The sequence below is a fragment of the Myotis davidii genome, unplaced genomic scaffold (assembly GCF_000327345.1).
Source record: "Myotis davidii unplaced genomic scaffold, ASM32734v1 scaffold118, whole genome shotgun sequence".
Classification (NCBI taxonomy): Eukaryota; Metazoa; Chordata; class Mammalia; order Chiroptera; family Vespertilionidae; genus Myotis; species Myotis davidii.
Genome location: NW_006290441.1, coordinates 2548779 through 2572519, shown reverse-complemented (window position 1 = coordinate 2572519; position 23741 = coordinate 2548779). Strand labels below are relative to the sequence as shown.

At 40.0% G+C, this 23741-nt stretch overlaps 1 protein-coding gene across 2 annotated transcripts in view; it reads left to right on the top strand.

The window, feature by feature from the left end:
• IPO7 (importin 7) overlaps window positions 1–23741 on the top strand; it is a 65418-nt gene that overhangs the window by 1147 nt on the left and 40530 nt on the right. Inside the window, exons 1-2 of one of the 2 annotated variants that reach the window (XM_006763477.2) lie at window positions 2968–3228; window positions 19643–19724. In XM_006763477.2, coding sequence (XP_006763540.1) covers window positions 3145–3228; window positions 19643–19724 — 166 coding nt within the window. In that variant the 5' untranslated portion in view covers window positions 2968–3144. Of the gene's footprint in view, window positions 1–2967; window positions 3229–19642; window positions 19725–23741 lie in introns of those variants that run through there. The other variant, XM_015563724.1, reaches the window with a different exon arrangement.

The window sequence follows — 23741 nt, the reverse complement described above, 5'->3', positions numbered from 1 at the left end:
CGCCCACTGGCCAGAGCTCCTCACTGGCCCCACAGTGAAGCCTCACAGGTCTGGTCCCAGATTCCATATTATCTACCAGAAACTGTTCCAGTTTCTCACCAGCACTTCCAACTCAACAACTGAACCCTTCATCCTCTCTGCCAAACCTGCTATTCCTCCAGGGTCATTCTCCTCCATCCACAGAACTGGTTTGTTCCTGTCCTCCCACGCTACCACTTATATTGCATATACTTTTCTTCCATCGTAAAGAACCAGCGAGGTTATTTTATTATATCACCTACATGACAAAGATAAATAAATCTCTTATCAAAATGTACAAGGCACGCAATATGAAACAGTGACTTTTATAGCACATGAACAGATGCACTCTGGTCAATTGTGTATGTTTGCACTCAACTGCATAAGCCCAAACTAGCCTATCCCCCTGGACCCCTTCCCCATTCCCGGTCCTCACATCCCATCAGCCACTAAGTCTTGCCAGTGCTACCTCCTAAATGATTCTCTCCAGCGGCTCTCAACCTGTGGGTCGCGACCCCTTTGGCAGTCGAACGACCCTTTCACGGGGGTCGCCTAAGACCATCCTGCATATCAGATATTTACATTATGATTCATAACAGTAGCAACATTACAGTTATGAAATAGCAACGAAAATAATTTTATGGTTGGGTCACAACATGAGGAACTGTATTTAAAGGGCCAGGAGGTTGAGAACCACTGCCCTAAGGAAATACGATGTGGAACATTTTTTCATATGCTTATTTGCCATCCGTGCATCTTCTTTGGTGAAGTGTCTGTTCAAATGACCATTTATTGAGTTAACTGTACTCTGGGTACTATGTAGGCAGGGCCTGCTTGATATACTCCACATGATTTTATATCAACCTCATCATAGAATTGCTGTTGTTCCTATTGTATAGAAGAGAAAATGGAGGCCCTCAGTCATGTTAAGTCTAGGAAGTTATGGAGTCAAGATTCAATCCACATCTGTTTGAATTTGAGGCTCATGCTCCTTCTAGTAAAGCATTATGGTATTGGGGATCTATGTGTTTCTGAGTCAGCTCTCAATTAGATTGCCTTCCTAGAAAAATGAAGACTACCAAATATCCACAGACCTCCTTCCTAGGAAATGGGGTAATCAGACAGATCTCAGGTTAGAGTTTTGGGGGTATTGTGTCCTAAAGCTACCTCATATATATTCTGACTTTTTATTCCTTTCAGATTCTGTGGCACTGACTCTGCATATTAAAAAAAAACTATTAAATATATCTGACATATTAAAGGACAAAGTAAGTAGCATATCTCCTCCACATTATGAGTGGGCAGATAAAAGGAAACTTTTCTGTTGTGAGTTAAAAATGAGACGTAATTTCTTTTTTGATCCTCATGGCTACCCTGAATATTTCAGGTGATAGAGTATCCACCTATGCATAGTAGCTAAAAAATTCACAGAGAATCTTTTGCTTCCACCCATCGTATGGTAACGGTGAACACCCATGTTGTAAACAAGTAGAACTTAATATGTGAAACAACTCTTTTCAGACTTCAAATAAGAAGCAGATTAGAATTGTGGTCCCTGAGAGAAAGAAAACAAGTAAGCCAAATAGTTTCCTCAGTTTTGTGTCTGAAGGTACAATCTGGGCCATACGGCAAGAAGGGTTTCCCGTAAAAAGCACTGTGGTCTCACTGAGTCAAGGAGACAGAGTTTAGAGAGTTTAGGGAGGCCAAAATGGTTAGAGATAGCAAAGTAGGATTCCTGTATTGTCTGACATTTCTCTCTTTCTCTTTTTAATTCAATGTATTTTATTTTTTATATTCTTTTTTATTGATTTCAGGGAGGAAGGGAGAGGGAGAGAGAGAGATAGAAACATCAATGAGAGAGACTCATTGATCAGCTGCCTCCTGAACATCCCACACTGGGGATAGAATCCACAACCTGGGCATGTGCCCTGACCAGGAATCCAACCATGACCTCCTGGACATGACCTCCTGGTTCATAGGTCGACACTCAACCACTGAGCCACGCAGGCCAGGCTGACATTTATCTGGAGAGGCAGAGTAATTCAATGGAATGAAAACTTTTTAAAAAATACATATTTTATTCATTTTTTACAGAGTGGAAGAGAGATAGAGAGTTAGAAACATCGATGAGAGAGAAACATCGATCAGCTGCCTCCTGCACATCTCCCACGGGGATGTGCCCGCAGCCCAGGTACATGCCCTTGACGGGAATCGAACCCAGGACCCTTCAGTCCGCAGGCCGACGCTCTATCCACTGAGCCAAACCGGTTTCAGCTGGAATGAAAACTTTGAAAGCAGAAATGTCCTAGGTTTGACATCTTAGGACCTAGGTGAACCTCTTAATACCTAAGTGACCTTGGGCAAGTTATTTAACCTTTCTGAAACTGTTGAACTGTTTTAAAGAAGGTGGGTTTTAATAGGAATTATGCTTTTGTTCTGAATTTAGATGTGGTTTATGTAAAATTCCTGACAAAATTTGGATGCTCAATAAAAAGCCATAATTTTAGTATTTGGTGATTATAATAAATATGCAATGTGATTAATACCTTTCATACATAAGGCTCATTTAATCTTTTGTGTTATTTCCTTTGGAAAGTCTCATAAATGTGATTATTGGGGTCAAACTTTTTTTTTTTTACTTGGGTATAAACATTTTTATGGCATATAGAAACACTATCTCAAAATGCTTTTGAAAAGCTTTCCTTCAATTACACGGCTACTAACAATGGATTGCATCACTTACTGTATCAGATACATCTTATAGTCACCATCAGTATACTATAATGTGGAATATTTTTTAATTGATTGTTTTAAATTTCTTTCTGTGCAGTCTGGACATTTTTCCTTTTTGATTTGTATGAGCGACAGCTCAGGACCACGTGGGTTGCGGACTGCACTCGCGGACTACACATCCCAAGGTGCTCCGCGGCGGACTGACAGGAAATCTCCGGAGCATCTCCCGCCTCCACGCCGAGGCGAAGAGGTTCTATCCGGGGCTTTGGCGCTTCTCTTTCCTTTCGCGCCGGTTGCCGCTGCGGAGCGCGGCGGGTCCATGTGCGCAGTGAGCGGTGCTGTTCCTGGCTCAGAAGCACCCGAGCCTTGGGGTTTTAGCAAGTCCGCGCTGCGATGGACCCCAACACTATTATCGAGGCCCTGCGGGGCACCATGGATCCTGCCCTGCGGGAGGCCGCGGAGCGCCAGCTTAATGAAGTAAGGACGCCGGGCTGGCGGCGGCGGGCGGTCGGGCGGACTGTGGCAGGCCGATCCCTCCGGGCCTGGCGAGGGACGCGGACAGCGTCGCTTAGGGGCTCAACTGGAGAGGTGGGGCGGGGACCTGACGGCGAGTGCCACGCCGGGACGCCGCGCGCTGCTGCGGTGGCGGCGGCGGCCCAGACAGCCTTTGCGTCGGGTCCCGAGCTGGGCCTCTGGCTGCGGTCGAGGCACGAGGAACCGGCTGGGGCGAGGCGGGCGTGACGGGCTGGACACATGGCTGGGTCGGGTGGCCGTCCGTCCTCTGGCTCCTTCCCTGGTCGTTCCTCGCGCCCAGGAGGGGGCGAAACTCCCTGGGAGGTTTTTCAGACGTTTCCGGGAGCAGTCTCGCTGGCACCGGGTTCGGAGGGGCTCCTGGGAATGCAGAACGGTTCCTTTGGGAGCTGCGCCTGTCAGCATGTCACTTCCCTGGGCCGATCGGTGACCCGCACAACTTTCTCCCCCAGGTTGACCTGCTACCGAAAGCCTTCACCCGCCCCTAGCAGATTGAGGATAGTGCGGGAGTCTGATTCGCTCTACCTCTGCCGGCAGGGCAGGGCGGGCCGGACGGTGTAGTGGAAAGTGTCAGGTGAAGTGCACCCTTTTAGGTAGAGCTGCAACACTAACTTCTTGACTGACCTTGGGCAAGTCGCACCTTTTGATGCAGAGTTTTTTCCATTCATAAAATTAGGCCACAAGTGAGAGTGCTTGAAACTTGCCAAACTCCCTGTCAACTCCCAGAGGATGGTGTTCTTTGCCCCCCATATTTTTTGGGGACCACTCCTTGGAAAACAGACTTAGATGGACATTTTATTAGGTTCTATCTTTAGTTTCATTCTTTGTTTCTAAATTTCTGCAACTTTTTATATATGTGTGTATGTATATATTTATCCTCACTAGAGGATAGATGTTTATTGATTTTAAGAGAGAGAGGAAGGAAGAGAGAGAGAGAAAGAAAGAAACATGAGGATTGTATTGACTTTCATACTCACCGAACTAGGGATCAAACCCGTAACCTAGATATGTGCCCTGATTGGAATGGAACTCTTAAAAATTATGAACATTGACTTAATAGAAGCTTCAGGAGTATTTCTGATTGAACATCTTAAGTGTATTGCTGTTTTAGAGATCCCTGCCCTTAAGGGACTTCTATTTTAAGAATACCACCCACAGAGTTAGACAAATTAAGTCTAAAATTTTTTTTAATGAATTCTTTTTTATTTTTTTTAAATCCTCACCCAAGGACATGTTTTTTATTGATTATTAGAAAGAGTGAAGAAAGAAGAATGCTCCAACCAACTGAGCCACCAGGCGAGGTCAAAGTAAAACTATTTTACAAGTGAGACCATCATTAGATCATACTGAGAGTGATACCCTAATTCTTAGGCTTCAAGTAACCTTGGGAGGAGCTTAGATTTCTTTTAGGTACAAAAAAAATGAGCTGAAACAAATTCCCAATTTGGACCATTAGTAAACTATAGATGGGAGTTATGGATCACTTTATTTTTTTTTTAAATATGTTTTATTGATTTTTTACAGAGAGGAAGGGAGAGAGATAGAGAGTTAGAAACATCGATGAGAGAGAGAAACATCGATCAGCTGCCTCCTGCACATCTCCCACTGGGGATGTGCCCGCAACCCAGGTACATGCCCTTGACCGGAATCGAACCTGGGACCTTTCAGTCCGCAGGTCAATGCTCTATCCACTGAGCCAAACCGGTTTCGGCGGATCACTTTATTTTATTAATATATTTTTACTGATTTCAGAGAAGAAGGGAGATGGGGGAGAGAGAGAAACATCAATGATACAAATCATTGATCAGCTGCCTCCTGCACGCTCCCTACAGGGGATGGAGCCTGCAACCTAGGCATGTGCCCTGACCAGGAATCAAACATGACCTCTTGGTTCATAGGCAATCATTGAGCAATACTGCAGGGACTGGATCACTTTATTTTGGATTTGTTTTATGATAGGTTAAAATGAACATTTTGATTATGACAATGTATTTATAAGCCTACACACTCCAAAAGTTGTCATAGTTATATCTACCGTGACGTTACTCTAATAACATATTAACATACTTGCATATAATTATTAATTTTATTTTTATTTTTTTAAATATATTTTTATTGATTTCAGAGGGGAAGGGAGAGGAAGATAGAAATATCAATGATGAGAGGGAATCATTGATTGGCTGCCTCCTGCATGCCTCCTACTGGGGACTGAGCCCGCAACCTGGGGATATGCCCTTGACCGGAATCAAACCTGGGACCCTTGAGGCCGCAGGCCGACACTCTATACACTGAGCCAAACTGGCTAGGACTAATAATTAATTTTAAAAAGTGTTATTTGGAAGAAAAAGTTGGTTCCCTTGTAGAAAATTGGATAAATACTACTTCCTGCAAATTTGAAATTTATCCCTCAAACAGGTATTGAATATCTAGTTCTGTGTTCTAACATCTTGTAATAGAGACCTGGGTTAAGTATTTCACAGCTAGTTTTTGGAAGATAAATGATCAAAACAGTATTCAAAGCATTTTTTTTTAATTGAACTGCTAAGTTGCTGTTAGGGTTTTGGAATACTGTGGAACAGCCAATTCTGTTTATCCTGTCAAAGAAAATTTGGTATCTGGCCTGCATTTTTGTGATAGCTAGCTATTTATGTTTTGTAAATTTCTTTCAGTTACTATACCTAGATTTTTTAGAATTTTCCTAAGATAACCTCTCAGAATATTTATTCTCATCTCCAATCTTCACTTTAATGAAGTGATTTCATTTGAGTCCTTTTTTGATTAATTTTCTGTGGCAGAACTTTGATTTAGGAAATAGATTCCAGATAAATCTTGGAAGCTTGACTAGTAAAAATGAGGAAGTCATATTTTATTTCTGGCAGTCTCTTCTTGCTGGGCTAAGATAGGATGAACCAATCATTCCATGATGTCTCAACTAAAGCTATACTTTGGTTCATTTAGTTAAAAGAAAAAGATCATTGACATTTGAATGAATCTCTTCAGCTAAGTGAAGTAATCACTAACTGTAAAAATTATAAATCTTATCAAAGTATTATAGTGTAAATAGTTATTTTTAAAAAGTGCTCCTGCCTCAGAAAGATTGCACTTAATGATTCCATCTGCTTGGAGCCCCTATTACTCAGTTATCTCCTAGACTTGTTCTCTCAATTCACTTTATCACTGTTCAACTGTCTCCATGTCACTAAGGAGTTTTCAGACTACCATACTCCCTATCTCCCTTCGCCTGTTTATTTTCTCTGTAGAACTGATTTATCATATATCATAAATTTTTTTAGTTTCCTGAGGTCTGAAATTTTTCTTTTGTTACTGCAGTTCTTTATTAATGTTAAGCTTTATTGACTTATTATAATAACAACATAGGTTTTAGTATGTTAAACCACCTCTACCTCAAGGATTTTTGAGGTATTTATAAATTTTTTTATATTACATACAGATTAAATTAAGAAAGCCATTAGACTGTTAGAGGCCATAGTAAGAATTGTTTGGCAGATATTTTTAAAATATTTAGTATTCCCCACTGACTTACTCTACAGTATGTTATGTAATTTTTTTTGAGCTGCTATTATAATTATAACAAACTTGGCTTCAAAGATTGGAGAAAACCATTTGTACAAATAATATTGTAAATATAATTAAAAACCACCTTATCTTTAAGAATAAAACCTGAAGAATTCTGTACTAGCTGGGGTATCCTGGGAAAGTTATTTAATCTCAAAGTGTCGTTTTCCCAGTTTATGAAATGAAAGAAGTTAGAGTATGTATGTCATTGTGTTATGTGGGTTAAGTGAGATGATGGTATGTAAAAAATTGCAGAAAGTGTTCAGCATTTACTAAGTTCTCCAGATTATTTGAACTGCCAGTTGATTAACCAATCCAACATACCATACTTTTTATTTCCTATTTTACTCTTAACTAAGTAATACATCTCATTGGAAAATCATCAGCACTAATCTCAAAAAAAGACAAGTACATGTTCTTTGGACACTGAGATCACTAAGTAGATAGCATTACTGTAACATGAAAATTGGCACAATTATAAGCAAGCTGCCCTGGCACATTATAGTCTCTCAGTAAGTATTTCTCTTGCATTCAGCAAATAAGAACTTGAATAATAGTCAGAAATGTTAAGAGCACTCATCTTTGAATCTTTAAAGTAGATTTGTGTTACTGGGACCTGTCGCTTCTCATTTAAATTCTGAACTTAGGGCAGTCTGCTTGGATCCCCTCTCTGTAACATGGAGCTTTTCTGTAATAAAATTCCGCTTTTGCTCAAAAACAAACAAACAAAAAAACCATGACACTTTGAGATTAATTGACTTCTGTATACCTAGAAGTGCAACTTTTAAAAACTTGTATCTAAAATACGACATTTGCCGAAACCAGTTTGGCTCAGTGGATAGAGCATCGGCCTGCGGACTGAAAGGTCCCAGGTTCGATTCCGGTCAAGGGCATGTACCTGGGTTGCGGGCACATCCCCAGTGGGGAGTGTGTAGGAGGCAGCTGATCGATGTTTCTCTCTCATCGATGTTTCTAATTTTCTATCTCTCTCCCTTCCTCTCTGTAAAAAATCAATAAAATACATATATATATAAAAATTTTATCTCCAGTAGGAATTAAATCTTTAGGTAAAAAATATTTTTTTAGATCCTAAAGTATTAGATGAGAGTAGATACTCAACAAATAATTGTTTCTGTTATTTAAAATATATTTGAGTGCCTGTCATGTGGCAAATACTGCCTTTGGTGTTGGTGATCCAATAATGTACATAAAGTCATGGTTGTCATGTAGCTCACATTTGAACTAAAGTGTTTTTTTTTTAAATATATTTTTATTGATTTCACAGAGGAAGGAAGAGGGAGAGATAGAAACATCAGTGATGAGCGAGAATCATTGATTGGCTGTCTCCTGCACGCCCCCCACTGGGGATTAATCCCGCAACCGGGCATGTGCCCTTGACTGGAATCGAACCTGGGACCCTTCAGTCCGCAGGCTGACGCTCTATCCATCGAGCCAAACGGGCCAGGGCTGAACTGAAGTTTTAAAAAAATACATTTTTATTGATTTCAGAGAGGAAGGAAGAGAGAGAGATAGAAACATCAATGATGCTTTAGCCCCATCGTCATCAAACTGCGGCTGGCGAGCCACATGCGACTCTTTTGCCTCTTGAGTGTGGCTCTTCCACAAAATACCACGTGTGCGTGCGTGTCTAGTGCGATTGAAACTTCATGGCCCATGCGCAGAAGTCGGTTTTCTGCCTGGGTGAGTCTATTTTGAAGAAGTGCTGTTGATATTTAGCTCTGTTGATTAATGAGTTTGCCGACCACTGCGGAGTCCAGCCAGTTTGGCTCAGTGGTAGAGCATCGGCCTGCAGACTGAAAGGTCCCAGGTTCTATTCCAGTCAAGGGCACATCCCCAGGCTGTGGGTTGATTCCCAGTAGGGGGTCTACAGGAGGCAGCCAATCAGTGATTCTCATCATTGATGCTTCTCTCTCTCTCTCTCTCTCTCATCCTCTCTGAAATGAAAAAATATATGTATTTAAAAAAAGAAAAGAAACATCAATGAGAGAATCATTGAGTGGCTACCTCCTACACACCTGACATTGGTGATCGAGCCCACAACCCCGGGCATATTCCCTGACTAGGAATCGAACCATGACCTCCTGGTTCATAAGGCAACTCTCAACACTGAGCCACACCAGCTGGGCTGAACTGAAGCTTTAAATGTAATGTTAGGAAACAATTTTTTGAAATATTTATTTTGAATGACAATTTCCAGTCTGGTTCATTTAATAGCAATGTCTCTGTATTAAGCACTGAGCTAAGTTGTAGATATAAAGAAATTCATGATTCCTGCCTTTCTGGAGCTCCATAGTCAACACAGCCCTCATCTGTGGTCAGGGTTATAATAGAGCTATGTGTAAGTTTTAGATGAGGAGGATATTAAATTTGACTTTGGTTAAGGCAGATATGATCTCAGCATCAATATTCCCTCATACTTGCAGCCAAGAAAAATGCCCTAAGTGGAATTAGAAGGCTTACCCAGGAGCCTTTTAAACCATCTATTTCTAAAGCTTAGTGTGCTAAAAAATGGTTATGTAGGCAGAAATCTTCTTTCTCACATTCTTTATGTGAAAAAGTAAGTGGCTTAGCTTTGATTAGTTTCTTGGTATTTTATGTTTATTATTAAATTTATAAACTACCCTGAGTCTCTTCTGGGATCTTCACACATGGTGACTATTATTACTGTAAGTTATATATTTTATTTATAAACTAGAGGCCCAGTGCACGAATTTGTGCACCAGTGGGGTCCCTCGGCCTGGCCTGTGGGGTCGGGCTGAAACTGGCTCTCCGACATCCCTGAGGGGTCCCGGATTGTGAGAGGGTGCAGGCCAAGCTGAGGGACCCCACCGATGCACGATCGGGTCCGGCCCATCTCGCTCAGTCCCGATTTAATTTAATTTTCCACAAAAGTACAAAAAGTATATATAATTTTGAAGACAGTATGTAGTCTGAGCAGGTAACATTCTTTAATTAAGAATATTGCTAAGACCTAGCCAGGTGACTCAGTGGATTGGAGCATCCTCCTCCTGTACACCAAAAGGTGGCAGGTTCGATTCCTGGTCAGGACACATATCCAGGTTGTGGGTTTGAGCCCTGGTTGGGAAGCAACTGATTAATGTTTCTCACCTCCCTCTTTCTCTGTCTCTCTCTTCCTCTCTCTCTTAAAATCAATAAACATATTGTTGGGTGAAGATTTAAACAAGAAGAAGAAGAACGTTGCTAAGTGGATACTGTTTTGAATTTGGGAGAGACAATGTCCCTGGATACTTTGGCTGTTGGACTGGAAGTTATTCAGTGACACAGCACATTAAAGATCTGAAAGAAGAAAGCACTATATTAATATTTGTAAGAAAATAAATTTATTTTTCAGATATATTAGGTGTATATATCATTTTACCTATTGTTTGTTCCTGTCAGTGGGACATTAGTGATAAGTTTGATTTAAAATGAGATTTTCTTTTTGGTCACTAATATAATGTAAAAGTTTTTAAAAACTCTAGTTGGAAAGCATTTGAGTATCACTATTTAATGAAAGACAGGAGGACACAGTAAAGAACCTTAGACTTGATTTACCACTATGATGATTTAACCTCACTGTGTCTCATAGTTCATCTAGGCAAGATAAAGTATTTGCCTTTGTCAAATTCTTCAGTAAAGCAGAAAGGTTAGAAATCCCCCCACTGTTGAAATTATCTGGTTGTATTTATTTTATGTAAATTCCGATGTCACAGTGCCCTTAAAGCCTCTCTCTCTTATATTTTATTGATTTTTTACAGAGAGAAAGGGAGAGGGATAGAGAGTTAGAAACATCCATGAGAGAGAAACATCGATCAGCTGCCTCCTGCACACTCCCTACTGGAGATGTGCCCGCAACCAAGGTGCATGCCCGTGATCGGAATCGAACCTGGGACCCTTCAGTCCGTAGGCCGACGCTCTATCTATTCACTGAGCCAACCAAACCAGGGCGCCTATCTCTCTTACACATTAAAGCCTCTCTCGCTCTCATACATGGGTGTTAAAGTATAGTAGCTAATTGAAGGCCTGTTTGATTGCATTCCAATGGAGAGAAATAATTAAAAGTAATCGCTTCAAGAGTAAGCATTAAAAGAGCGACAGCCCTGGCCAGTGTGGCTCAGTCAGTTGGGCATTATCCCATGCACAGAGAAGTGGTTCTGCTGCCAGTTGAATTCTGGCCAGGGCACATGCCTGGGTTTGGGACTCAATCCTCAGTAAGCGGCGTGCAGGAGGCAGCTGACCCATGCTTCAATATCACATTGATGTTTCTATCCCTTCCCCTCTCTCTCTAAAATTCAATTAAAATATTTTTAAAAAAATAGCGACATTAGGTGTGCATTGGAAAATGTGGTTCTAGAGGGGAAACTGATATTGGAGAAAACAAGACTTAATTTTTAAGTCTAGTTTGATGTGCTGGTAATCATCCAGGAGAAAATGTCTGGTAGGTAGTTAGAAATGTGGGATTGAAGTTTAGGCAAGAAAGCATCAGTGGAAAATTAAATTTTTTTCTGCAGGTGAATTTAGAGAAAGGAAGTATGATCCAGAGATGTGGGGTGGACTGAAGGGCTATACTTTGGGACCTGCCCATTTTGGGGACTTTGAGAGACATAAGAAAAAGGAGACTGGAGAATTGTGCATAAAAGTAGAAGAAAGCCAATAAAAGGAATTTTAAATAAGAAGGTTGGTTATGAGCAATTTAGTTTCCTTTTTCCTTAAACGAATTTCATAAATTTTCTGCCAGTAAACATGAATTACTTTAGTAATAAGTAAAAGGCTATTGGGGGAAGGAAAGGGTTGTTGACATTTCAGACTGAGAGAGGTTAAAGTAAAATGACTTTTCAGGGAGAAAGCTTTTAAAATACATATTGTAAACTTGGAAAAAGCAAGTAACCCTGATTACAGGGTTACTGAGTAGAATGTTAGCAAGGGAGTAGGGAAAAGATTGTAGGTTAAAAGGGTTCTAGGGTCAGGGGAGTGATTATGTGGATAGATGTGTTTTTCCATATATTTTTTTCTTTTGTAAAGTTAGACTTTATGGGGAGGGGGAGCAGGGAAAGCTGCCTGTGGAGTAGTTTTTCAGGCCTATTATGGCCTGTTATAATAATAATAGTGTCCTACCTGTAATGTTTTATAGTCACCTATCCTATTACATTCTTTACACTGCTTCAAGACCTTATCTTCCTACAGCATAGATCTGATCATGTAAAAACTTTTCCAAAAAAGTTCACACTTATTAGATCTTGATGTGGGTATAATTTGCCTATTCATTTTTGCCGTTCACTATTCTCTTTCGTTCTAATAATCTCTTTAACACAACCCATACTTCTTTTCCTTTTAAAAATCCTTTTGCCTGTTTCTATGGGTTTAAGTTCTTTATAGGGTCTAAATCAAAATTTTACCTGGTAGTCCAATTGGAATTTATTTCCCAACCTACCTTATAGTGATCTTTTATCTCTGTGGTGTCTTGCACTTAAGTACAAGTAAATGGAGTGGAGTTAAAAGAGATGGAGTTGGAATCCTTGGAGAATTTTGATTAGATGAATTGAGGGTGAATGTTGAATTATCTGGGTGGATGATAAATAATGACAAGATAAGAAATTGTCTAGAAAGGTATTTGTGTTATGATTAGTAGCTTTTAAGCTTGAGTGTTGGTAGTTTTAGCTCTATTTAATGATGTTTAGTGGCCAATTTGTTTCTATAGTTCTGGAGTCTGTAATTAGTGCCAGCACTCAGAAGTTACATTTATACATTGACACAATATGTTTATTGTAGCATTTTCTGAGGACTATATCAAAGTTTGCCAAGCAGTTGAGGATAATACCATAATTATTCAAATTTTAAAGAGTTTTTTGTGATATTGATGCTAGTGATATTTTACTTATTTTTTTAAATTACCATAAAAAATAAAGATTTTTTTTTAAATTTTATTTTTTATTACAAAGGGTATTACATATGTGTCCATTTTTTCCCCCCGCCCTAGACAGTCCCCTAGCCTCCCCTATTCCCCAGTGTCTTATGTCCATTGGTTATGCTTATATGCATGCATACAAGTCCTTTAGTTGATCTCTTACCCCCCTACCTCTTTGCATGTGGCCCGCGGGCCGTAGTTTGAGGACCCCTGGTGTACATGTACCACAGTTTTCTAATCCATTCATCTGCTGATGGGCACTTAGGCTGTTTCCAGATCTTAGCTGTGGTGAATTGTGCTGCTATGAACATAGGGGTGCATATATCCTTTCTGATTGGTGTTTCTGGTTTCTTGGGATATATTCCTAGAAGTGGGATCACAGGGTCAAATGGGAGTTCCATTTGTAGCTTTTTGAGGAAACTCCATACTGTCTTCCATAGTGGCTGTAGATTTTTTAATATATGATAATACATATAATAATAGTTAATATGTGATAGAAATTCTTTTAAATATGTGATAGTTTGCTACACCCAATAATGCCAGAAAGTTGTTGATCATCCAATGACTAGAAAAATGATTTTTCTAAATTTGAACATTTAATGTATGACTTACTTGATTTGTGTTTTATAATGGTCTTTTTATTTTTTAAGTTTTATTGAGGTATAATTTACATTTCATAAAATTCACCTGTTTTAAATGTTGAAAATTAGTGATTTTAGTAGACTTAAAACTATTAACCACAATCCAGTTTTGGAACATTTTCATTACCCCAATAATTACTTAATCCCCTATCCCAGTCCCAGACTGTTGCTATCTATTTTCTGTCTCAATTTTCTTGGAAATCTGGTGTCTGATATTCAGTTTTACATTAAGTACATTTATTACCTTCTTTGGGAAAATTACAAGACTTCCTGCATTAGGCATTTCAACAGCATGGAAATGAATATGGGACAGGTAAGTAGATGTCCCATGTTGAGTTTGTTAAATTGTGCCATTCTCCCTGACTGAAATAATCCTTTCTTTCTTAATCTTAGTCTATTTAAGCTCAGTTGTCTGAAAGAAATACTTTTTGTCAATTTCACTTTTAGATTTATCCTGTATTTTTAAGGCAAAGTGACAAAAATAAAGTAATTAAATTATTTTCATAGTTTAGTTGTAAAAAATAATTTTATTGAGGTCAGCCACATAAAGGATCCAGTTTAGTGGGTTTTAATATATTCAGAGTTATGCAGTCATCACCACAAACTTCAAACTGTTTTCCCCTATACCTTCTGTTCTTGGCTATTTTCTGTCTGTATAGATTTGTCTTTTCTATACATTTCATATAAATGAAATCATATGATACGTCTTTGGTGACTGGCTTCCTTCATATAGCATAATGGTTTTAAGGTTCATACATGTTGTTTCATGTATCAGTATCTCATTTATTCTTTTTACTGCCAAATGATATTCCATTCTATACACACGTATGCCATATCTTGCTTACTTATTCATCAATTGATGAACATGTGGGTTATTTCCATTTTTGGGCTATTATGAATAACTAGGGGCCCGATGCACGAAATTCGTGCACTGGGTGTGTGTGTGGGGGGGGAGTGTCCCTCAGCCCAGCCTGCCCCCTCTCACATACTGGGAGCCCTCAGGCGTTGACCCCCATCACCCTCCAATCGCAGGATCGGCCCCTTGCCCAGGCCTGATGCCTCTGACCCAGGCTTCAGGCCTGGGCAAGGGGACCACCTAGGCGTCCGGCCTGGGCAGTGGGGACCTGCAGTGGCTGCGGGAGGCGCCGCGATCGCATGGGCTCCGCCCCTGCCCCTGCAGGACGCCTCTGGCTGAGGTGTCCGGCCCGGGCAGCGGGGACCCGCAGCTGCAGCGGCCCCGCGATTGTGGCCTTCGCTTTAGGCCCAGGCAAGGGACCCCTAGCTCCTGGGACTGCCAACTTCGACCGTGCCCAGCTCTCATCGCTGGCTCCACCCCTACTTCCTGCTATCACTGGCTAGGGTGGCAAAGACACCTCATTCTCCGATCATGGCTGGGGGGCCATGCCCTGCCCCCCAGCTCTTAGCTCCCTCCTGGGTTTCCGATCACTGTCAGTGGCAGGGGGCTTCTTCCTGCTTTCCCTTTCGTCTCCCTGCATTGTGCCTACATATGCAAATTAACCTCCATCTTTGTTGTCAGTTAACTGTCATCTGAGTTGGCAGATAATTTGCATATGTCCCTGATTAGCCAATGAAAAGGGTAGCGTCGTACGCCAATTACCATTTTCTCTTTTATTAGTGTAGATACTGCTGTGAATGTTCAGGCAAAGGCAGTTCTGTTGAAATTTTTTTAATTGAGGGATAATTTACATGTAGTACAAAGCTCAAAAATATATACAGCTCTGTCAATTTTTACCTAGATAACCACCATCCAGATCAAGATATATATAAACATATATATAAAATATTAAAATAAAAAATAAAAAGAAAAAGATGTGTGTGTGTGTATGAGAGAGAGAGAGTGAGATTTATATTTCCTTTAGACTCTTCTCAATCAATACCTTTCCTCGTTTAGGTTACCATTATTCTGGCTTTTGTTAGCTATAGATTAGATTTGCCTGTCATTGATCTTCATGTACATATAAGAGAATGCCATTGTACCCAGGTAGATTGACTTCATAATATGTGTTTTGTTTTAGAACTGTATTGCTTAATTCTGTAGGTTGGTTTTATTTTTTTAAGTTGTATAGTATTTCCTTGTATGGATTGTGCCACAGTTTGTTTATAAATTCACCTGTCAATGGACAGGTATTATTGTGGGCATAAGCACTTATTTCTCTTGGATACATAAAGTTGAAATTGCTTGGTTATAAAGTAGATGTGTGTTAGAAACTGCAACTTTTCCAGTATGGTTAATAAAAATATATATATATATATTAGCTGGGCATCATGACTGGCTCAGGGGGAGGCTGCATCCCAACCATTCAGGAGGAGCTGCACACACAGATGGGCAGGAGGAGACTGCATGCCACCCCCAGCCCCAGTAGAGACACGCCAGGAATGGGAGCGTGCTCCGAGCGGCCGCGGTGCGACTCAGAGCACACCCCCAGTGGATTGTGGCAGCGGCCGGAGCGAAGCAGCCCCGAGTGCCTGGCAGTGTCAGGAGCAAAGCAGCCTGAGTTCTGGTGGGTGACAGTGTCAGCCGGAGCGAAGCAGCCCAGGTGCCGGAGGGGAGCTGGTGCTGGCAGCCAGGGGAAGGAAGGCTTTTTATTGCACGAATCTTTGTGCATCGGGCCTCTAGTCCTATATAATAAAGAGCTAATATGCAAATGGCCATCACACTGTAATGGCTCAGACACAACCTTAGGGAGAGAGGAATGGGGATCAGCCAGGCTATGGCCCGGGAGAGGGACAAGCCGCCTGCCCTGCAGTCCTGGGCGGCTGTGGCTGGGACGAAGCCTCCTGCCCATAGTCCCCTGCGGCTGCAGCGGGCCAGAGGGAGGGAATCATGGGTCCCAGGTGCGGGGCGAGGCAGAGGCAGTTAGGCCAGCAGGGGAGCAGTTAGGGGCTATCAGGCAGGCAGGCAAAAGGGTTAGGGGTGATCAGCCAGGCAGGCAGGCAAATGGTTAGAAGCCAGCGGTCCCAGATTGTGAGAGGCGGTCGGACATCCCCCAAGGGGACCCGGATTGGAGAGGGTGCAGGCCAGGCTGAGGGTTCCCTCCCCGCTCCTTTGCACAAATTTCGTGCACCGGGCCTCTAGTTTTATACATCTACCAACACTATGAGTTCCATTTTTTTTTACATGCTCATCAGCACTTCGGTGTATTGCATATATTGTTTTGAGGTAGGGCTTTCCTGTCTTATACTAAATCTTTTGTAATTTGCTTGTATATATTTGCTTAATCTTTTTTTCTTTTTGGAGTAATTAACTCTTGCTCTGATGTTCCAGATGTTTTCATTTCCTTTTACATTGTTTATACTCGTGGGGGAGGGGCATATGGCTCAGTTGGTGGTATTGTCCCTTACACCAAAAGATTGTGGGTTTAATCCCTGGTTGGGGCATATATGGGAGGCAATGGATCGATGTCTCTTAAAAGTGCCATAGTCATAGTATGGATAGTAGTGTCCTTTGTGGGCTAATCTGTCTACCCCTTAAATATAAATACCCTTTTTCACTCTACAATGCCTCTGGATGATCACAACTGCTTCCAAGGCATTTTTTGTTTATTGTTTCATATAATAATTTAAAAAATATATTTTAAATGCCAACCTTCATGAGGTACTGGGCATACAAACAGTATAGTCCCTACTGTCACTGAAGCTTAAACTCTAATTAATAGGAAAGAGAGGTGTAAAGCCAGGACTAGGTTGGTGTTGATGGGAATGGAGAAAGTGGATATATTAATTATATAAGCATTTTGGATATTGGGTTGATAGGGCCTAATGCATTGAAGAGGGAAGTTTTATAGATGACATTCAGGTTTCAGACATGAATGACTGAGGATAGTGATGAGTTAGTGCAAGGAAATAGAGTCACAGCTTTAGGGGAAAAGATAGTTTGACATTTTGTTTAAAGATGAGTTGGATGAAATTGCCTAGGAGTGGAAAAGACTTCCTATGACTGAGTCCTGGCACCAAGTTCTAGCATTTATATATTAAATATGAGAAACTAGAAAAGCGTCTGAGAAAGGGCCAGGAAAAATGGTGTATGAATTGCATAGATTAAAGGGTGTTTCAAGAAACTAACAGTCATTAACTGTGTTCAGATCTATTTAGAGCACTGAAAGGGGCAAATACCTCACCTTCATCCACTTAATTACTCCTGTTCAGTTCTTGAATTTAAGCATTACTTCTCTGAATTTAGGAGTATCTCCTTTTGATTCTTCCATTATTCCTCAACTTCTTCATTGTACTTTACTGCAATTACCTGTTTACCTTGTTTTTCTTCATTAAACTCTTAAATTTCCATGAGGTCACGGAGCCTCATTTGTTTTGTTCAAACCTATATTTACAGCTCTTGGCAATGGTGTCTTGCACCAATAACACCTACATAAATTTTGGCTCAGTAGTTGAGTGTCGACCTGCGAACCAGAAGGTCATGGTTCGATTCCTGGTCAGAGCACATGCCCAGATTGCTGGCTCAATCCCCATTGTGGGGCATGCAGGAGGCAGCCGATCAATGATGCTCTCTTATCATTAATATTTCTATCTCTCCCTCTCCCTTCATCTCTGAAATCAATAAAAATATTTAAAAAATAAAAATAAATTTTGGAGTGACTGAATAAAGTATCATTCTGTGTTCTAATGTGGAAGAAATTTTTTATATCCAAAAGAACATTTTGTTTTGAAGAATATTTGTGGGAGATAAGGATGAAGGAGGAAACAAATAAAAATCACTGTTCATGCCCTGACCAGTTTGGCTCAGTGAATAGAGCGTCGGCCTACGGACTGAAGGGGCCCAGGTTCGATTCTGGTCAATGGCATGTACCTGAGTTGCGGGCACATGCGGGGGGGAGGGGGTGCAGGAGGCAGCTGATTGATGTTTCTCTCATCGATGTTTCTGACTCTCTATCCCTCTCCCTTCTGCTCTGTAAAGAGTCAATAAAATATATTTTTTTAAAAATCACTTCATGTAAACGTGTGCAGAAGAATACTAAAACATGGGTTGGAAGGAGGAGATGAAATTCTATGTGGTAGTTAAATTGTGGGAGAGGGAGTGAAACAATACATACAAGAAGGGATTTAATTTGAAGGTTAAGTTCTTTTTTTAAAAGTTGGGAGCAAATATGACAGATTTAGGAATCCTAAAGTAACTTTTTTGTACTGTTAATGAAAGTGACCCAGGTTCCCAGTATAAGATTTGGAAAACAAAATATATCAAAAATAGCTCCTTGCTCGGCTGTTGTGGCTCAGTGGTTGAGCATCAGCCCATGAACCAGGAGGTCAGGGCACATGCCTGAGTTTTTGGGCTTGATCCCCAGTGGGGACCATGCAGAAGGCAGCCAATCAGTGATTCTCTCTCATCATTGATGTTTCTAACCCCCAGTTTCTCTCTCTGAAATCAATAAAAACATGTCTTTTTAAAAAAAGAATAGCTCCTCTATAATCCCACTATCCCAGAGATAATTAACATTTTCGATGTATTTTGTTTCCTATATATGTTGCAATGCATATGCTTATAAAATACTTATTAAATTATTGTCATAGTTGCCGAAACGGGTTTGGCTCAGTGGATAGAACGTCGGCCTGCGGACTGAAAGGTCCCAGGTTCGATTCCGGTCAAGGGCATGTACCTGGGTTGCGGGCACATCCCCAGTAGGAGATGTGCAGGAGGCAGCTGATCGATGTTTCTCTCTCATCGATGTTCCTACTCTCTATTCTCTCTCCCTTCCTCTCTGTAAAAAATCAATAAAATATATTTTTTAAAAAATTGTCATAGTTTGTATTCTACTTTTATTGAATGTTCAAAATGTTGTTTTTTAATTTTTCTATTGAAATATAACATGCACATAGAAAAGTGATCATTAGGATACAGTTGATGGATTTTTACAAGCTGAACATAACGTTTCTATGGAGAAATTATTACTGAATTGGGGAAATAGGTGTCATAGAGGATATTGATTTTGAGCTACTGACACCAGTGTAGGCTAAGAATGCTAACTGGAGTAAATGGGAAATGCAGTAGAATGCAGGCAAATGCAAACACCTCAAATGTTTTAGGAGGTAGGATGTTAAATTTTTTTTGAGTTATTATAGGTGAGTGACAGAAAATAACACTGGAACCAGTTTACAGAGGGCCTTTTGTGACAGCCAAACAGTGGGATAGAGTACTGAGAATATTTGTTTGCTGAATTTTTAAAATGTATGTTTTTGTTTATAGGCACACAAGTCTCTGAATTTTGTTTCAACACTGCTTCAGATTACTATGTCAGAACAACTGGATTTACCTGTGAGACAAGCAGGCAAGTTTCCTGAATTATTTTCTTGAGTGTATGTAAATATCTTGTTTAAAAGGTTTACAGTTGAATAGCAGAAATATCCTGGATGGCCTATCAGTGATTTTCTTACCTGAAAATTGGTTTATCCTTATGTGTTTACTACAAACAGCAGGTGCTTTGATATTTGGTGGCAGAGTTTAATTTAAAGGAATATAGTATTTCATTGCATTAAAAGAGAAGTGGGAAAGAGAAATGGATGGGGTTTATTAAAAGACTCTTTGCTGCCTTAGCTGGTTTGGCTCAGTGGATAGAGCATCAGCCTGTGGACTAAAGGAACCCTGGTTCGATTCTGGTCAAGGGCACCTTGGTTGCAGGCTCCATCCCCAACCAATTGATGTGTCGCTCTCATATTGATATTTCTCTCTGTCTCCCCTCTCCCAGTCTCTCTAAAAACACCAATGGAGAAAATATCCTCAGGTGAGGATTAACAACACAAAAAGAGTCTTTGTTTATGTGATTGTACCTTACAGCTACTTGCTTTTACTGATTATTACAACACTTAGAAAAGTACTATTTCTTAGTTCAGATTTTAGCGAGATATTGAGCAATTCCTTCAGTATCAAAGTCTGAAAATGTGGCACACTACTTCTGATATTATTTGTTAGTCTGCAAAATAATGGATTTGTATGTTCATGTTTTATTTACTTGCAGATATATAAATTTCATAGGAAATACAAAATACTAATAATTTTGTCATTCTAGAAAAACAATTTATAATTTATATTCTGGTGTTATTTCTTACCGTTTTTCCATTACACCAATTGTGGTTTTAAAAAAAAAAGGGTGCTTTTTTTCTTTCTTTAGTGCAGGGGTGGGGAACCTTTTTTCTGCCAAAGGATGTTTAGATATTTATAACATCATTCATACAGGCTATACAGAATTACCAACTTAAAAATTAGCCTGCTATATTTGGTCAAAAATTTAATTAACTCACCCCTAATGCCTTGACAGGGCCAGACTAAATGATTTCTCGGGCCTTTTATGGCTCGATGGCCAGACATCCCACACCCCTGCTTTAAGTGTATAGTAAGCATTTGCCTTTTCTTACATAATGTTAGTCTTAAAAGTTATATTCACTGTAATGTGCTATATGCAGTAAACTATTTCTCAATTTATAGGATTTGATCTCAGGTCTGTTCATTAACAGATGAATTTCCAGTGCCTAAAATATTGCCTGACACATTGAGGATACTCTGTAAATAAATGAATGAATATAATGTAATTGCTTTATGGTTAAAAAAAATAAGTTGGTATATAAGTTACACAATAATGGAACCTTTTTTAAAATATATTTTTATTGATTTCAGAGAGGAAGGGGGAGGGGGAGAGATAAATAGAAACATCAATGATGAGAGAGAATCCTTGCTTGGCTGCTTCCTGCATGCCCCCTACTGGAGATCGAGCCTGCAACCTGGGTATGTGCCCTTGACTGGAATCGAACCTGGGGCCCTTCAGTCTGCAGGCCGACGCTCTATTCACTGAGCCAAACCAGCTAGGGCAATGGAACCTTTTTTGTACCTAGAAAATGTAGTAATTAACTGGGTCCTGATCAGCAACGAATCTTTTTTTTTTATTTTAATATTTTTTATTGATTTCAGAGAGGAAGAGAGTGATAGAAATATCAGTTATGGCAGAGAATCATTGATTGGCTGCCTCCTGCACACCTCTCCACTGAGGATCCAGCCTGCAACCTGGGCATGTGTCCTGACCAGGAATCGAACCAGAAACCTGGTTCATAGGTTGATGCTCAACCATTGAGCAATACCAGCTGGGCCAGTGAATCTTTTTATAAATTTCTAATTAAATAGAAAAATGTTGCTTTGATTATTTTAACTGTCATTTCTTTGTTTTGCTAACAAAATTGACATTTTCCCCATTTGGTTATTTTTTTATATAAGAATCTTTTTCTTTAAATCTCAGTTTTTATTAATATGTTGGAAGTGTTTGGCATTTAGGGGGATCTTAACACATTTTAGAGACTTCATTATGTTAGTGTGTGTTATGTGGCTCTGATTCCTGGTCACCCTATGAACAGGGAGGTACACAATATCCCATCCTCAACAGCCCTTGCACAGTTCATATAGAATTGTGCCTATGGCTTCATTTATGGAGTCAATCCATCTCATATTTATTCTTCCTTTTTTCTTGGTGCCTCATATTTTTCCCAGCATTATTATCTTTTCCAGTGAACCACGCCTTATGATGTGCCAAAAGTAGAACAACTTCAGTTTTGTCATTTTTGTCTCCAGTGATGTTTCAGGCTTAATTTGCTCTAGGATTCACTTGTCTTTCTGGTAGTCCAGGGTATCTGTAGAATAAAATTCAATGTTATTAGGAAGGTTTTTGTTTACTATTACAAAAACAGAAGCAACGAAACTATGGAATCGGTAAAATACATAATCATTCTTTGTTGTTGTTGTTTTTGTTTGTTTAAAGTATTACATATGTCTCATTTTTCCCCAATTGACCCCCCCCAGCCACTCCCACCCCGAGGGCAAGCCCCCAGTGTCTGTGTCCATTGGTTATGCTAATATGCATGTGTACAAGTCCTTTGGTTGATCTCTAAACGCCCCCCCTCCCTTGCCCCTTGTCTCTGGATCTATTTTTGTTCATCAGTTTATGTTGATCATTATATCCCACATATGCGTAAGATCATGTGATATTTATCTTTCTCTGACTGGCTTATTTTGCTTAGCATAATGCTCTCCAGTTCCATCCATGCTGTCGCAAATGGTAAAGTTCCTTCTTTTTTATAGCAGTGTAATATTCCATTGTGTCGATCTTCCACAGTTTTTTTAATCCATTCATCTGCTGATGGGCACTTAGGCTGTTTCCAGATCTTAGCTATTGTAAATTGTGCTGCTTTGATCATAGGGGTGCATATATCCTTTCTGATTGGTGTTTCTGTTTTCTTGGGATATATTCCTAGAAGTGGGATCACAGGGTCAAATGGGAGTTCCATTTTTAGTTTTTTGAGGAAACTCCATACTGTCTTCCACAGTGGCTGCATCAGTCTGCATTCCCACCAGCAGTGCATGAGTGTTCCTTTTTCTCCGCATCCTCCCCAGCACTTGTCGTTCGTTGATTTGTTGATGATAGCCATTCTGACAGGTGTGAGATGGTACTTTATTGTTGTTTTGATTTGCATCACTTGGGTGATGAGTGACTTTGAGCTCGTTTTCATATGTCTTGGCCTTCTGTATGTCCTCTTTCAAAAAGTGTCTATTTAGGTCCTTTGCCCATTTTTTATTGGATTGTTCATAGTCATTCTTTTAAAAGTTACATCATTGCAATAATTTAATAATACTCTGTAGTGTGTGGTACTTTGTAGTTTCATCTACTAGACTTTGAAAGATTCTGTCTTTATAGTTGTAGTGTAGTTCTTACATTCTGGATGGAGTAGACCAGTGGTTCTCAACCTTCTGACCCTTTAAATACAGTTCCTCATGTTGTTACCCAACCATAAAATTATTTTCATTGCTACTGTTATGAATCTTAAATGTAAATATCTGATATGCAGGATGGTTTTAGGCGACCCCTATGAAAGGGTCGTTTGACCGCCAAAGGGGTCGCGACCCACAGGTTGAGAACCGCTGGAGTGGACTGAATCATGAGATTTTTTGCAGTGCAGTTCTCACTTGTTGGACCAGTCAACTTTTAATATATCAAGTCAACACGTTTTACAAATAAGTATCTATACCCCATTCCTTTGTGCATAACAGTAGAAGGAAATACTGTATCAAACTCTTATTTTGGTCTGTGTTCTGTTTTGGAGCTAAAGAATCAAAATTCTAGTAGTAGTATTAATCTGAAATATATCAGTACCGAATACTGAGTCAGTGTTTACTGTAGATGTATTTTACCTTATAACTTTTGTTGAAGGTTATTTTAATATGTAGTCTTAAACTTTTTTTTTAATATATTTTTTATTGATTAAGATATTACATATGTGTCCCTGTCCCCACATCCCCCTCCACCCCC